General features: G+C 45.1%; 1 protein-coding gene across 8 annotated transcripts in view; it reads right to left on the bottom strand.

Annotated features, from left to right (window-relative positions):
* Positions 1–14,922, bottom strand: part of PALM2AKAP2 (PALM2 and AKAP2 fusion) — a 331,612-nt gene that overhangs the window by 201,598 nt on the left and 115,092 nt on the right. For 6 of the 8 annotated variants that reach the window (XM_030292893.1, XM_030292899.1, XM_030292894.1 and 3 more), the window contains exons 4-6: positions 7,816–7,930; positions 6,941–6,962; positions 1,255–1,356 (exon numbers count right to left, since the gene is read on the bottom strand). In XM_030292893.1, coding sequence (XP_030148753.1) covers positions 1,255–1,356; positions 6,941–6,962; positions 7,816–7,930 — 239 coding nt within the window. The remainder of the gene's footprint in view (positions 1–1,254; positions 1,357–6,940; positions 6,963–7,815; positions 7,931–14,922) is intronic. The other 2 variants (XM_030292897.1, XM_030292901.1) reach the window with 1 other exon arrangement.

Genomic DNA, 14,922 nt, shown 5'->3' with positions numbered 1-14,922 from the left:
TGTGACTGTTTAACAGTTATTACCTTACCTGATCTCATAAGTGCTCCTTGGAGCATTTGAGAGTCTGTGGCTTAAACTACTGCCAGTGATCCCTTTACAGCATGCCTGTAGGCGCAAGATCCAGTTTATCAGTCCAGGGACATGTGGACCTGGCCAGGGTTTGACCACACACCATTTAAGGTCCCACCCAACTCTACAACTCCATAAGTCAGTATGTAAAACTGATATGCTAAGATGTTTATGGAGACATCCCACAGATATTTAATCAGTGCACAACTGCGTCAACACTTACTTGCCTTTTTATTTTATTTTTATATTAAAATAAGGAGGGAATATTTGCTTCACAAAATATTCAGATTGGCCCATATAAAAGATTTCTCTGGCTTAGAAGTCCATGATTGTTTTGTTTCATGGAAAGTGTCATTATAAGATTTATTTTAGACATTAATTCACCTAGATTATGTAAAGCATAATTTCACATTCATATTTGAACTCATCCACATTGTCACTGACCTTGGCCATTTTTTCATTTAGCCCGCTGGCCCTCAGTGCATTTCTGTGTAGAGTGAAAAGATTGGTATAGATTTATTTTTCATGTCCATCAGTTCTGATTTCTGAGGCACATTCACATTGGATAAGGCAAAGCATAGCTCTCTATATACTTTGTACTCATAAATGTATTATTTTTTTAAATTCACCATTGTGAAAAACATTAGCAAGAAACATACGTTCTTTAAATTGCTACTTTTCCCCTCAGTATACCACAGTAGCTAAGAAATCATTGCAGAAATGGGGGACTTGGAAGTATATGTTTATAATATGCAAGCAGCTCTATTCCCAAAGGATTTGGCAACATACTCATATACTTTGAAGATAATTTCCACCCAGTTTCCACCATAGCTCCTTTGATCTTGTATGTTTCTGATATGGAAAATAAAACCCCCTGCAGGCAGAGTCCAGATCAACTTTGAGAATAAGGAGAGATACAAAGACCATGAGAGACAGACCACACTAAAGTTAGGGGGAAAATGCTCTATTATTTTCTCAATATTCCCTCCTATTCAGTCCTTAATTACGTATTAAGGCCTAGTTCCTGCACTTTGTGGCCACTGTAAACTCTATGTCTGAGGCTGGGCTGAGGACAAGGTCCCCTATGGGAGGATATCTGGACATCCCTTATTATTAAAGCTCAGAGAAATGCCAAGCCCCATGTCCAGTCCTGGCATCAAAACCAAATAGCTCCCCAGGACTTACCAGCTGCTCTGCTAGTCCCGTCCTGCCCAGGTGATGGTTCTGCTGTTCGTGAACAGAGGATTGGCAGGTCGGGGAGCTGGGAGGAAATGTAATTTACTGCATCTGGTAGCAGAGAACAGGGAATACAATTAGGCACAGTGTCGGGAGGCCCAATGGGTTCACTGCCGAGACAGCAGCTTGTCTGCCCTACATAATGGACCGCGGAGGCGGCCACTGAACGAGAGGATCAGGGTAAACAAAGACAAGCATTTGCTCAGTGACTGGTATTCAGCAGAGTAGCTGAGGTAGGAGGGATCCTGGCCAGAGAGCTCAAGCCCCAGGACTGCTCTATGTATTAAAAGATTCATCAGAAAGCTCTAGATTCTAAGAGTATAATGAGTTCAGGAGGGAAAAGGGGTTTGGCTAGTGAGAGCCATTATCGGCTTGGTAGAATTGACCAAACATGAGACATCAAACTAGAAATATGCCTTAAAGAGTACTGAAAAATAGACTTGGGGCTCAATCCCTAAACTGCAAATGTAGTTTCCGGTGCCTGAATCATTCAGAAGACCTATTTTACAGACATAAAAAACAAACAAACAAACAAAACCCCAAAACTCTAGAATTTATCCTACAATTTCAATACTTCAGGTTATTGTTTCAGCCAGGAAACCCTGAGATTCCAAATAACAACAGCCAGTGAGTTCACCATTAGCCCAGTTGTAGGAAACATGGCCAAGAAAAGCAGGGAGACCAGCTCCAGTTGGGAAAATAGCTGGATAAGGCCATTTTGGGAGGTGAGACTCTGCGGAGTATGAACCTTAGCAGGTGTGTCAAATCAGAGGAAAGCAGGAAACCACTGGGGGTGAAGGAGAAGAATTTGTGTATCTCCCAGAGAGAAGTGGGAAAGGGAAGGCAGGAACGTTCTAGAGCACTGGGCTCTATATGATGTGATTCCTTCCTTATGTCAGGACCATGTCCCAGAATCCTGGAATGCCAATTGCTCCTCAGGGGTCCCTCTGGCTGCTTACTGCACTTCTTCACTGAATCTCTCCTAATCACCTCAGACTCAACATGTCCCAAACAGAACTCCCATCTGTGCTCATCTGCTGCTTTTCCTGTACTCTGTGTCTCAGCTTACTGGCACCACAATTCACCCAGGATCCTGGGCAGTGCCCTGAATGCTCCCTCTCGGTGCCCAGTCAGCCCCCTAGCCTCTACCTCCTTCACATCTCTTACATCCGTCCCATCCTCTGTATCCCCATTGATATTGCCTTTGTTCTGCCAGGTTTCATTTTTCCTTTTTAAATTGCATGCTGGAGAGGACCATGGACAGACACTAGATTAGGATGAGGATTAGGATTAGTTCAGTTCTGCACCAGCTAGACCATTTGCTGACTCGCATGTGAGTATCAACAATCCAGAATGTGCTGATATTGGACCATTATATTTTGAGGAACACACTCTGTGGGTAGAGGTGGGGTGGAGTTTCACTGAGGGAATGGGTTTTTCCATATCAACCATTTGGGGAGAAGGAATGGGACATCAGGAGTAGTCGGGCAAGCCTTTCATCATGGTGAGGTTCAAGTGACTATCTCTCCGGGGCCTTATGTGTGCTGGAGAGTGGGCCCTAGGTTGGGCACACATGGTTGAGGGTCCTCTGCTGCAAGGAAGGAAACTAGGCCTTTGGGGTGATGGAGGGGCTGGGAGACAGCCATGAGGCAGCCTGCGGGCATCCCCTGAAGATGGGCCTGGTTTGAGTCAAAGGTTCTGAGTGTGGCCACATGTCTGAGGTTGCACATGGTTCTCTATTATTCCTGAACTTAGGTTACTCTCATCCTGGGGAGTTGTGGGAAGAGTCTGGGCCCCAAACCAGCATGAGGCAGGACCAGAAGAGAGCAGAGGCTTCAGATAAGCTGATCTTGAGGGTGTAGGGGTAGACTTCTGACAGTAGCCCAGGGAAAGATTAGAACAGCAGTGTGTGGCTAGAGGGGCAGTTTAGGGGACAAGAGATGACCAGAGAAGATTTGCAGAGTTTGTGAGTTTTCCCTGAGGATTTCCAGAAATCTGTGGATTGATATCTCAGTAAATCTGACTTTCTGTAGTCAAATGAGATGAAGGGTCAAGCCATTAAGACCAGGTGAGGACCCACATACTGGTCACGTGTGTGTCTATACATTCTATGCTAAATACAGAGTTTCTGGGGCACCTCTGATACTGAAAGTTTTAGCATCCAGAAACTAAAGGCACTTGCAGGCAGGGCACCTGTATCAGAAAGAGCACAGGATTCCAGGGCTTGTGTCTTAGCCTCCACTGGAGGCAGCTCCTGGCCCCAAAGTGAGTGGGGGTGGAGTCACCTTTGCCCATTGTTCCCTGGCTACAAGCTTGAGAACTACAGCTCTTGGAGGACTGGGGCCACACACTCCTGCTGAGATGAGGGAGTAAAGAGGAGTGGGGCATGAGAAGGAGAACAGGGCAGCCCACTCAATACATCATTAAGTCATAAACCTGAAGCTATGTATCCAGGAGGTGGCTGATAGACCAACACAAGGAATAATTAACAGGGCCTCCAAAGCCTCCATGGGAAGAATTTCTTCACATAGCCTCAATCTGTAAACTGTCCTCTTCCTGCCAAGGTCAATGTGGTCCATCATCCGAGAAGGTAAAGAATGGCCATTACCACAGTAGAAATGTAAGATCAGTGCTTCTTATTAGTTCTGGCACTACTGAAATATTACTCTAGCTATGAAGAATATGAATAGCCAAAGCTAGAGAAAACTGAGGAACACTCTCCTGAAAACATAATTTATGGGCACCTGAGGACACACTGAGATTTCCCAGCAATTGGTATAAAGGTGTTGATAGGGGGATGGCTTCCAGCCACCACAGACTTGGACAAGATGAAAACCTAAGAAGATCAGTATCATACAGCAAGGGCGGAAATAGGCCCAGGATACACATTTTCCTTTGCCAGTTCTGGCCCAGCTCCTCAGTGGGTAAATAATGACTAGCACAGGATACGTACTATGCCCAAATTATAGTTATAGAAGACATTATGCCTATTTAAGGCGGTAACAACAAACCCACCCAACTGATGAAGACTCTGCTATATACTAAGTGTGCATACGGGGTGGGGAGGAAGTGAGGTGGGGGTCAGAACGTATGTGGCCAGGGAATTCTACTCAAGATTGGAATACATGTCTCTAGATTGCTAGGACTACCACACAATCCAAAGCCATTGGTGATCCACCAGTTCCGTACCTTTATTTCCTCTGACATGCTTAGGGTGACATGCTCAGGTGACCTGAGGGGGATCATGACACAGGCACACACCAGCAGCCATCTCCTTGGCACCTCATTAAACTAGGAATGCTTTTGCTGATTATCTGCAGCATGTTGTACAGTTATATAATCCTAGTTGGCCTTGGATTCCATAATCGGCATTTCAGAAGTAGGGTGTTTTTCTTAAGGCATTATTATTCTTAATAATTTTGTGTTAGTTCTTAGTAGCGACAGGTGGTTAATTCTAAGAGTGGTCTTGGCAATTTTGAAATCAAAGGGCCTTTGAAACCAAAGAATGATAAAATAATCAGACACTCCAGAGTCCCTCAACTGGACATGCTTCAGTTTTTACTCTCAGCCCACAGTGTGAGTTAAACATTGACCGCATTCTTGGAAGGATGTGTTCCCTCCTTCAAACTTCCTTCTTTGCCAGTAGATGTGGTACAACAGAAAGGTCCCCCCAGACTTAGTTATAACCAGAGATGGCAGGAATCATAATCCAGAATGACAGGTTAAGACCACAGAAACCTTTTCCTGGCCATTTCTTAGGATCCCTAAGATTTTTACATCCTTGAGCCTGAGGTACCCCTGCCAAAAAGTGAGGGCAGAGTAATAATGGCAATTTTCTCTAGAGGCTCTTTTTAGTCATGATCAAGTTTCCTCCCACCTCCATGAACCACTTAGGGGAATGGATGCAAATAGTGGGAAGTAATGGAGGAGGAAATGAAAGAAACTCAGGGTGAAAATGAAAGACAGAGTGGCAAGGGTTTATAACATGGCTTCAGTTTTGCTTGTTATCAAGTCATAGGCTATGAGGGTCTCCATGCGCCACACAGCCTTCCCAGAGACAAGACATTCAGGCTCTTTCCCTTCCCTAATTACAGAGATAAGTCTAGGAAAGGTCCCAGTTTGAGAAGGAAGAGAAAAAAAAAAAAAAAAAAAGAAGTAAAAGCATGAAAGGTCAATGTGTACCTTCCAGTATGTAGGCGTCTGTGGGTCAATGCCCCACAGCCCCATTCCAGCCTGACATTTACTGCATTATTCTGATTATGCATGCTGCCTCAGGTCTCTCCTAGCACTAGGGAAGCTCACTATGCTTTCCATGAAGCCACCCTCAATTCCCCCAGAGAGACATGGTCACCTCTTCAGTCCATGCTCTATCCCCAAAGCATAGAACAAGAACTCCAATTTGGCTACACCCTAGAGAAGGCTCTAGAATGTCATAGGTCTTCCTCCTGGAGTCCCTGCTGGTTTGACCCAGGAACATGAGGTTTAATTTACTACCTTCCCAAAGATCATCCAGGGGCCAAACATCCAGATTTCCTGCCTTTTATTTGCTAGAAACCACCACCCTCCCTGAATCAAATAAAATAACACAATACCTTTTTTTTTTTTTTGGCTAACGTCAGACCTATCCTTAGTGTAAATATCTTTGCTAATCTAGAAAAATACATTACCCATATCTGCATTTTAAAAATATTTTCCCTTATATTTGCAAATGACATGGGGAAAACACTGATGCTAACTCTTATTCTGGCTCCTGATCATCTTCATAGTTTAGAGGTTGGCTTTTTCAGAACCAGGTGAGCAGATGGCATCCGATCCTTCTGACGAGTCCTGGCCTTTTAAAGCAGGTCTAGCTGAGGGCCATAGTGAAAGTGGTAATGGAGTGGTTTTCATGAGCTTGTAGCTAAAGTTAGGGGAGCAAGGTGAAGAACGAAGCAACAACATTCAACCTTCACACAAGGTCAAGCATACAACCTCACGTTCATCCCCAAGGCCACAGGTAAGGAGAGCGGAGGGCAGGGGCAAGGACGGGAAAGGAGGACAGAAGGAAGGCCTGCTCCTGCCAGGATGGGGTCAGGAAGCCAGGGCCCTGCTCCCACCCTTCACGTGCTCAAGGCCAGCTTAGGCCACAAAGGGAGGGACGTTCTGCCCAGCCTTGTTGCCCTGAAAGCCTGGAGGAATGCCAAGTTTTCCGATTCAAAGCAAAACCACAGGTCTTAGAAAGGTTTCCTAAACACCAGATGATGGCCTTCTGATGTGTGTTGTGACCTGGAGACCTAGCCACAAATGGGATCTTCCCTGCCTGGGACCTGGTCCCAATATTAGCACTCTTTGCTGAGCACCTTTTCAGAAAGGTCCAAGCAGCGAACCTTGAGGACCAAATGGGAAAGAGAAAGAGCCAGACGAACTGTATAAAACTAGAAACACTGAGTCGAGAAACAGTCCTTGAAGAAGAGAGGCAGACGAGTCTCAGGATGTGCACCTGCTCAGTGTCCTGCACAGAGTGCTGTTCCTTCCCTCTGGTGTCTTTACACGCCAACACATCGCATCTCCCAGTGAGCCCGTGTCCATGAAACCCACTAAGCTGAGTGGGATAAAATACTTCTACAGAGTGGGGGCAGAGAGCACTTACACTTACCTCCATCCGCATTGGAGAAGCTCTGTGGAAACAAAAGCAGGGCAGAGCATCACCACACATGTGGGGAGACAATCCCTCATCCACCTAACCCGTCTTTCTCCCCCGGGTCCAGAATTTGACTGTGGTGGGTAAACCCAATGCTTTCTTTTCTTCTGGGAAATATGTTTGGGATCCTGAAATTTAACGAAAAGTTTTATCATTCCCACTTTATACTGAATTTCTCCCAGTAGGGATTCATGTTGATTATCCAGCGAATACCCTTAGCCATGTTGGAGAAGTGACATCAGAAAACTCCATCTTAAAATTAATGTGATTAGATTGTTTCTTCAGTCTGGGTACCTGGGTTATAAAATGGAAGGAAGGTTCTGAGACATTCAGAAACTCTTGGCTTTATGAGTTCTCTCCTCTGCGCTACATGGCATCTGTTTTCAGAGTATTTACACTCTGTGTATTTGCAATTCATATCCATTTGATACGGTTTTGCCTCTGGCTTTTTTATAAAGGAAAGACTTAAATTAAAGCTGTGAGGAGCAGGGCTAGCCTGCTTAATAAGAATTCACTTTAGAATTCTAATGTCCAAGGGGAGATGACTTTTTAGGCATGAGGCGCATGAAGGGTTTGGACAATAGGTAGACGGGGTTAATTTAATGACTCTCTTCTGTGCTTCCCCGCAGACCAGGTGGTCCCACACCTGAAGACAGGCTGCTGTCAGTGTCAGGGACGACACTGGTCCTCACACAATCCGCACCTCATTTCACAGGACGTGTGGCTCAGACTTCTCATCGATATTAACTGGCCCTGTCTCCAGGGACTAACCCACTAGTGCTTACTTCCCTGTGGATAAAATTCAGAGAAATCCCACTTGTTTTCTGTACCTTCTGAAAGTCCTTGAAGGATTTTTCAGTCTCCTTCAGTTTCTCTAAGATGATTTGCTCTTTGGCAGATATCTGGGACTCTTCACTTTCTAGTGCTTGTATTTCCTGCTCCAGCCTGGAAAACACACAAATAGAGAACGGGTTACTTTACTGTCCTGCCATCCTGGGGACAGAGAGCAGCTCCTTCCTGTGGGGTGACTTCCTGGCCATCTGAGGTGCCAGATTTCACATCACAGGGCATCCTGTGTTTTCAGCTTTGCCACTCAGCACACATTGACCAAAGGAAAACCACCCTGAGCTACTGCCACTGGTTCACCGCCACCACTTTAAAATGTGCTTTGGTGTCTCCCCTCTAACCCTATTGATGTGCGCATTCTTAATTTGGGGGTAGATATTTTTACATAGCATAGGACATAATGGCTGAAGGAAAATAGCTTCATATTCCCCTAGCTATCTCAGAATAACTGTTCTTCTATCAGTTCTCCTAAAGTGTGAAGAACTAGTCTCATTCAAGGGAAATATGCTGCTACAAAATGGCTGGTGGCCAATATCCTTGGGAGCCTGCTGTCTGTCATCTCTCTTACTGGCGCATCCTCTACTGCCCAAAAGAAGGGAAAAGGGAGGGGGAACTGATACAGCTGCCCTTCTCTTCTGGAACTTTCTCAACTTTCACAGCCATCCTATTTTCGGAAAGGGAAATTTTGTCACTGCCAGGAGATTCTAGGAATATTCCAGAACAGCCATGATCTGGGAGATGTCTCGGTAGCTTATTCTTTCAATGAAATGATAGTATTAACTGTTAACTTATATTGAGCACCAAATCTCTGCCAAGAACCAAGCTAAGAATTCACGTAGTTTAATTTATTTAACCTTCCCAATGACCTTTTGAATCGGGAATCCCCATTTTACAGATGAAACCATTAAGGCCTGCCAAGATTAAGGAACTAGTTTATTGCTGCAGAGCCTTGAACCAAGGATTCAAGCCAGAAGTCCAGACACTACTCCTGACCATGGTGCTGAACTCTTACCACATGATTTCTACGGTGTGTCACATTATTTCCTGCCTCACTAGATATTGTGTATGTGGGCATCTAGGGTGGCGCTGTTATGCAGCAATATCCTTAGGGCTATGAAGGGATGGATGTTCCCCTGCCTAAAGAATTATTTGGTCTGAATGTATTTGTTTGCTCATTCAATTCTGCTTTTGGGTTCTTTCCTCTCTGTTGTGCTAGAAGCTTTGCTGCAGAGTCTGTGTCTGCCTTTATCTGTCCCTTCCCTTCTTCCATCTTCTAATCTGCTGTTGAGAACTAGCTAACCAAGTTTGTTCAACTAGAAAGAGTTCAGAGTGAGATCTTGAGAGGGGTAAGGACACCAAGCCACAGGCATGGATTTATTTAGGGGTGCACTGTGCCTCTCAGAGATTTCCTTCCTGGGCATCAGAAAAATGACCTCTGGATGGATGAGACTTTGCAGAAATTACTCTGGGTTATGAAGACAAACTCTGTGTACAATCATAGTGCCTCCAAATGAACACAGATGTACTTATCATTTCACTCACAGTAAGAGTGGAGGTCCTTATAATGACTTAGATGGCCCTATAGTAGCTAGCCTCCTAGTACCTACATGGCATCCACTCTTGACAATGAGAGCAACTCCTTACTTGCCCATTTGTGCCCTATGTTTCCCCCTCCTCCAAGAAACTCATCTCAAAACCCTAACCATTCTTGCCTCAGCTGAGACACCACTCACCCCACGAGGCTTTCACAGATTCACTACCAGGAAAAACACTGTCCTCCTCTGAACATTTATTAGCACATTATTTTGGTCATTCTTCTTCTTATTTATCAGAGGTTAAATGTTAGAGCAGTGGTTCTCAACAGAGGTGATTTGCCCCCCAGGGGATATGTGGCAATGTCTGGAGATATTTCGGTTGCCCATAACTCAAGGAGAGTGGAAGTGGTGCTCCTGGTACCTGGTGGGTGGCGGTCAGGGATGCTGCTAAGCACCCTGCAACGCCCTGGATAGCCCGCACAGCAAGGAATTATCTGGCCCCAAATTCAATAGTGCTGAGGTTTAGCAACCCTAAATCATTAATTTCCCCCACTAGATTATAAATTCATCACGGAGTGGAGGGCACAGGTGTTCAATATATATATGTGAAAGAAAAAGAAACTAAACCAACTGCCCAAAGACACGACTCAGCCACATGAGACCTTCAGAATTTCTTTTCTTTTTCCTTAATGTTTATTTTTGAGACATAGAGACAGAGCATGAGTAGGGAGGGGCAAAGAGAGAGAGGGAGACACAGACTCTGAAACAGGCTCAAGGCTCTGAGCTGTCAGCACAAAGCCTGATGCAGAACTCGAACTCAGGAATGGTGAGATCGTGACCTAGGCCAAAGTTGGACACTTAACCAACTGAGCCATCCAGGCACCCCGAGACCTTCAGGATATCTGAGACCAGGGTGAATTCTTCAGCAAGCCTTGATTTGAGTCTACAGGAGTCTACAGGAGAGGGAGCCAAGTGACATAGATATATAAACCAAAAGATATACAACTCTTTTTTGCTGTTCCATATCAGCAGTAAAATCTTTCACCCACGTCTGTGTAAATTATTGTGTGTGTGGGGGGGGAGAGGATCAAGAAAAGGGAATAGGAGCAACATACATGGGGCAAATGATCCAGAAACTGAATTAGTTCAATGGGTAGAGGAGCTCTGGGCTAGAAGTTTCCTGGGAAGACTGATGATAGTACTTGCCAGGTGGGTTCTGAGCAGATTGAATCTCAAGGAACAGAGTTCCTCAGAAGATATGTAGGATGTGGGTAGAGTCTATTATTCTCAACCATATTCCCTCCCTCCCCTCTTCACCTCCATGGAAAGTAGATACATCCCTGACGTACTGATGTTGATCTTGGCCACTTGATTTGCTTTGGTCTCATGGTGGGTGGTTTGTACCTTCCTGTCCCTTGACTATTGGCTTAGCCATGTCATCTGCTTTAGCCAATGGGATATTGCAGACACAACACAGGAGAGGCTCGGAATGTGCTTGCCCAGTTGGGTTTGTCCCTGTGTGCCTTACCAGCACCAAGAGAAGAGTGTGTCTGGCCAATGGCTGTCCTTTCAGCCTTGGCCCCAGAAAAAACATAACAGGAGTAGAGTGGAGCCCAATCCAGAGTCAGAAGCCATGCCTAGTTGGATCTATACCTGAAATTAGAGCTGCTTAACTGGGCCCAGCCTAGATCAGCAAATACCCAGTACAGTCACTGAAGTATGAGCAATAATAAATGGCATTCATCTTAAACCACCAAGCTTGACAGTAGTCATATAGTACTATTGTGACAAGAGCTAAGTGATACAGCTCAAATATTTATATATTATATGGGTACATACTATATATATATATATATATATGTATTATATGATATATACATGTGGATATATACCCTAATAAAACATATAATAATATATATACATTTGTAATGTGTGTATGTGTATATAAGATTAGAAAGAATATAAACTACCCCTGCCCCACTTCTCCTAATCCTCAGAGAAATCTGGAGGGATACAGGGCACACTCTCATGAGGATTAAGATGGAGAAAAGAAGAAAATATCAGGGCACTGGGTGGCTCAGTCGGTTAAGCGTCTGACTCTTGGTCTCGGCTCAGATCATGATCTCATGGTTCATGAGTTCAAGCCCCGCATTGGACTCTGTGCTGACAGTGCAGAGCCTGCTTGGGATTCTCAATCTCTCTCTCTCTCTCCTTCTCTCTCTGCTCCTCCCCACCTCAAAAATAAATAAACTTAATAAAATTTTAAAAAGATAATAAGAAAATATCAGTAATAGTTGCCTCTGGGTAATGGGATATTGGGTCATTTTAATTTTGTTCTTTATAATTTTCAATATTTTCCCTTTTTTAAAAAAAAACTCACGTATTCCTTGTCTAACCAGAATAAAACCAACAAATGGCTTTTGAAAAAGTCCTCCTTTGACCGAGTGCTGAGAAGGCAGCATTTCACAGGCTGTGGCATGGGAAAGGAGCCAGCTTCTCATGTGTCCGTGAAGGGTTAAATGGACCCACGCCAACATCGATTTACATTCAACTCGACCCACATTTACTGAACTTGTTTGGTTGGACTCAGAACTAGGCACTGCAAGGGATTCTAAAATAAATAAAATCGTGTTAAGAATGGCTGACTGAAAAAGGGGGGAAGAAAGGCCAACTCTAAAGTAGCTCACCTCTCCCAGTGAAGCAGCCTCTCTGTGGCCTGATGCCCACTGGCTGGCCCGACTGTCTCCCCGGCCTGCCCCTGGCCCTATGGGTTTCAGAGCTCTCAGCTATATAGCTCAAGCACTAAAGATTTGGGTCATGATACTGTGTAACTGAGAAGGGGGAGGGAGAAAGAGAGAGAGAGAGAGAGAGAGAGAGAGAAAGCAATGAAACTAAACTTTTGCAATAGCAACAAATGAGTTTCACCCAAAGGGGATGAATGAGGGAAATCGACAGTCTAGGCAAGTCAGATCCAAGGAGCAGATTCCTCTACAAATGCACAAGTGGGCTTGGGCCCGGTCTTGAGGGCGCCAAACAGCCCAGGCCACTATCATTCTGTGGAAAACCTGAGTCCCGGAGCCAACAGCGTCCCAGGGAACAGAGCCTCGTGGGGTTCATAAGAGTCATCTCAGCCAGGCTAGAGATGCCACTGTTTTGTAGTTTCGTGACTGAAATCTAATGCAGGCTTTCCTGGAGGAGCCAAGTAGATACTGCTGAACTAAAAACAAAGAATGGGCAGGAAGTGTAATTTATATGCAAGGTTAATCGAGGCTCCTGAGGCTGAGACAGGTGCATGTAACCGCCTCTGACTGGTTTGCTCAGTTTCTTCTGAGCAAAAAGCAAACTGTAATAGGGGGTAAGCAGAGGTAACACGCTGCAGATATGCGGGTTTAATTTACTGGTGATAAAGGTGCAATCATGGCCAACTGGTCTTCTAAAATCTACCTAACCTCAACAGACCTCCCTCACGGGAAAATACGAAAGACCTATGGCTCTGTGAAGTGCATCGATCACTCTCCTTTCAAAATCCATTTATGCATTCATCCATCCAACTTTCTGCAAACACCTTAATTCCATCAGGCACTGCGCTGAGCGTCAGGGACAGAGCTGCATCAGGCACAGTGTCTGCTCATCAGAGCTCCTGGTCAAGTGATGAAAACAGCCAAGTAAACACATAAGTTACAGCTCACAAAGCATCTGGACTGTCGGCGACAGATTTCTACAAGTTTAAGGCCCTGTTGAGGTCACAGCTGAATGCAATTTCCAACTGCTACATAAGGTGGTAAGGAAAACTTGACTGAGGAGGTGATATGTTAGCTGGGCCTTGAAGGATGCATTCACCAGGTGGATAAGAGAAGAAAATGCACCAGAAGGAGGAGACCGCACAGGCCACGGCCCAGATCATATGTCCCTGCTCTTACCCAGGGGCATGGGCTTTGTATGGCCTTTTCAGGCACGGCAAGATCTACCCTCTAGTTGAAACGGCTCTGCACGATGGCCTCAGAGAGGCCCTCAGCTTCCCATCCTCATCCCCATGGCTCTCTGTGCTTGCATCCTGCTCTGCCTTGCCTGGCCTGGAAACAGCTACCTGGCCTTAAGGGCTCTGCTGAGAACCTACCTTCCCTCCTCCACAGTAGGAAGAAACAAGGCTCAAACAAAGAAGAGGCTGACTGAGAGGGACCCTCTGGCTCCTGTTTCCCGAGATCCTCTGCTACACTTTTAACCTTCTTACTTACAGAAGCCAATGAATGTTTCCTTTGTGTGGGTGTCTGTCAGGTGAATCCAAAAGAGTACAGACTAATACAAACCAGGTTTCCAGTAGTCTTACTGCTTAGAGAGGACTTTGCCTGTAAACACAGGTGTGTTTCGTTTTTCTCTCCCCATCAGTGGTGACGTGGATAATAATTGTAATACTAAAAATTCTAATATTGTTTTTGTGATGTATATATGGCTTGTGAGCAACAACAACAGGTAATGATTAGGATTTCTGCGTGCTTACTGTGTGCCAGGCACTGTTTCTAAGTGTTTTACAAGCATTACGATATTTACGCTTCACAAGAGCCTCTGAGGTAGAAAGTTTTGAACTCCATTCCACAGATTAAGGAAATAAGGTACAGAAAGGTCACTAACTTGCCTGGGGTTGCAAAGATAATGTGGGGCCAGGATTTGGACCTTGCTGGTGTGGCTGGAGGACCAGTACTCTCTGTCACTTCTTTCAACTACCTCCCTATGACCACTTAGTCTTTTTCCCTCATTTCCTGAGTGCATAATGCAACATAATGTATTTTTCATGCTCATAGAACCAAAGAAGGTCAGGCTAGGAGTAGAGGCTATTTAATCTAATTACTTTTCAGAAACATGAAGCCCCTGAGCTGTGTTCCACTCAATGGTCATCCTACCTCTGCTTGAAATCCTCCACACACGGGGAGCTCACCACCTCTAAAGGCAGCCCATGCCCTCTTAGAATAGTGCTGACCTTCAGATCAGATTGCTCAGATTGAAGCGAAGTTAATTTCCCTGTGGCTTTCACTGCCTGAGCTCTATCCTTTGGAAGTGCAGAGGTCAAGTTTAGCAATCCCCATGACTTGTAGGGGCCCCATTCTGGGAAACGGGAAAACCCAGGCAAATGGAACTTGCCGCCCAGTGGGGGACATTGGTGATATGAACTGGGACCTAGGAGTGAGGAGGGGAGTGATGGGAGGAGTAGAAAGGTAAGGTAGGAAGAGGCAGGGGGACTTCTGGGCTTCCCCATGGAGGAACTCAGCACTGAGTCAGCTGAGGCAAGAAATGCAGCAAAGAAATGTTCACAAGTGTATTCCTGAACAAGCTCTGAGCCAGATCAGTCTGTTCCTGACAATGGAGTGAGTCTTTACAATTTTCCTCTCCATTGAGGGACCCGAGATAGGGTTACATATAAGAAACGTGAAAGGCCAACCACAGCAGCTCGGTTGCCATGTGTTTGAGTCTCAGTAAATTCTCCCAGAATAACAGGAGACTCTGGCAGATGGCCGAGCTGCTGAATTTAGACCTGTTCTCTTCTCCTGAACTGCAAGTTCA

The sequence above is a fragment of the Lynx canadensis genome, chromosome D4 (genome assembly GCF_007474595.2).
Source record: "Lynx canadensis isolate LIC74 chromosome D4, mLynCan4.pri.v2, whole genome shotgun sequence".
NCBI lineage: Eukaryota > Metazoa > Chordata > Mammalia > Carnivora > Felidae > Lynx > Lynx canadensis.
Note: the sequence above shows the minus strand (reverse complement) of the source record. Positions and strands in the feature narration are given on the sequence as shown.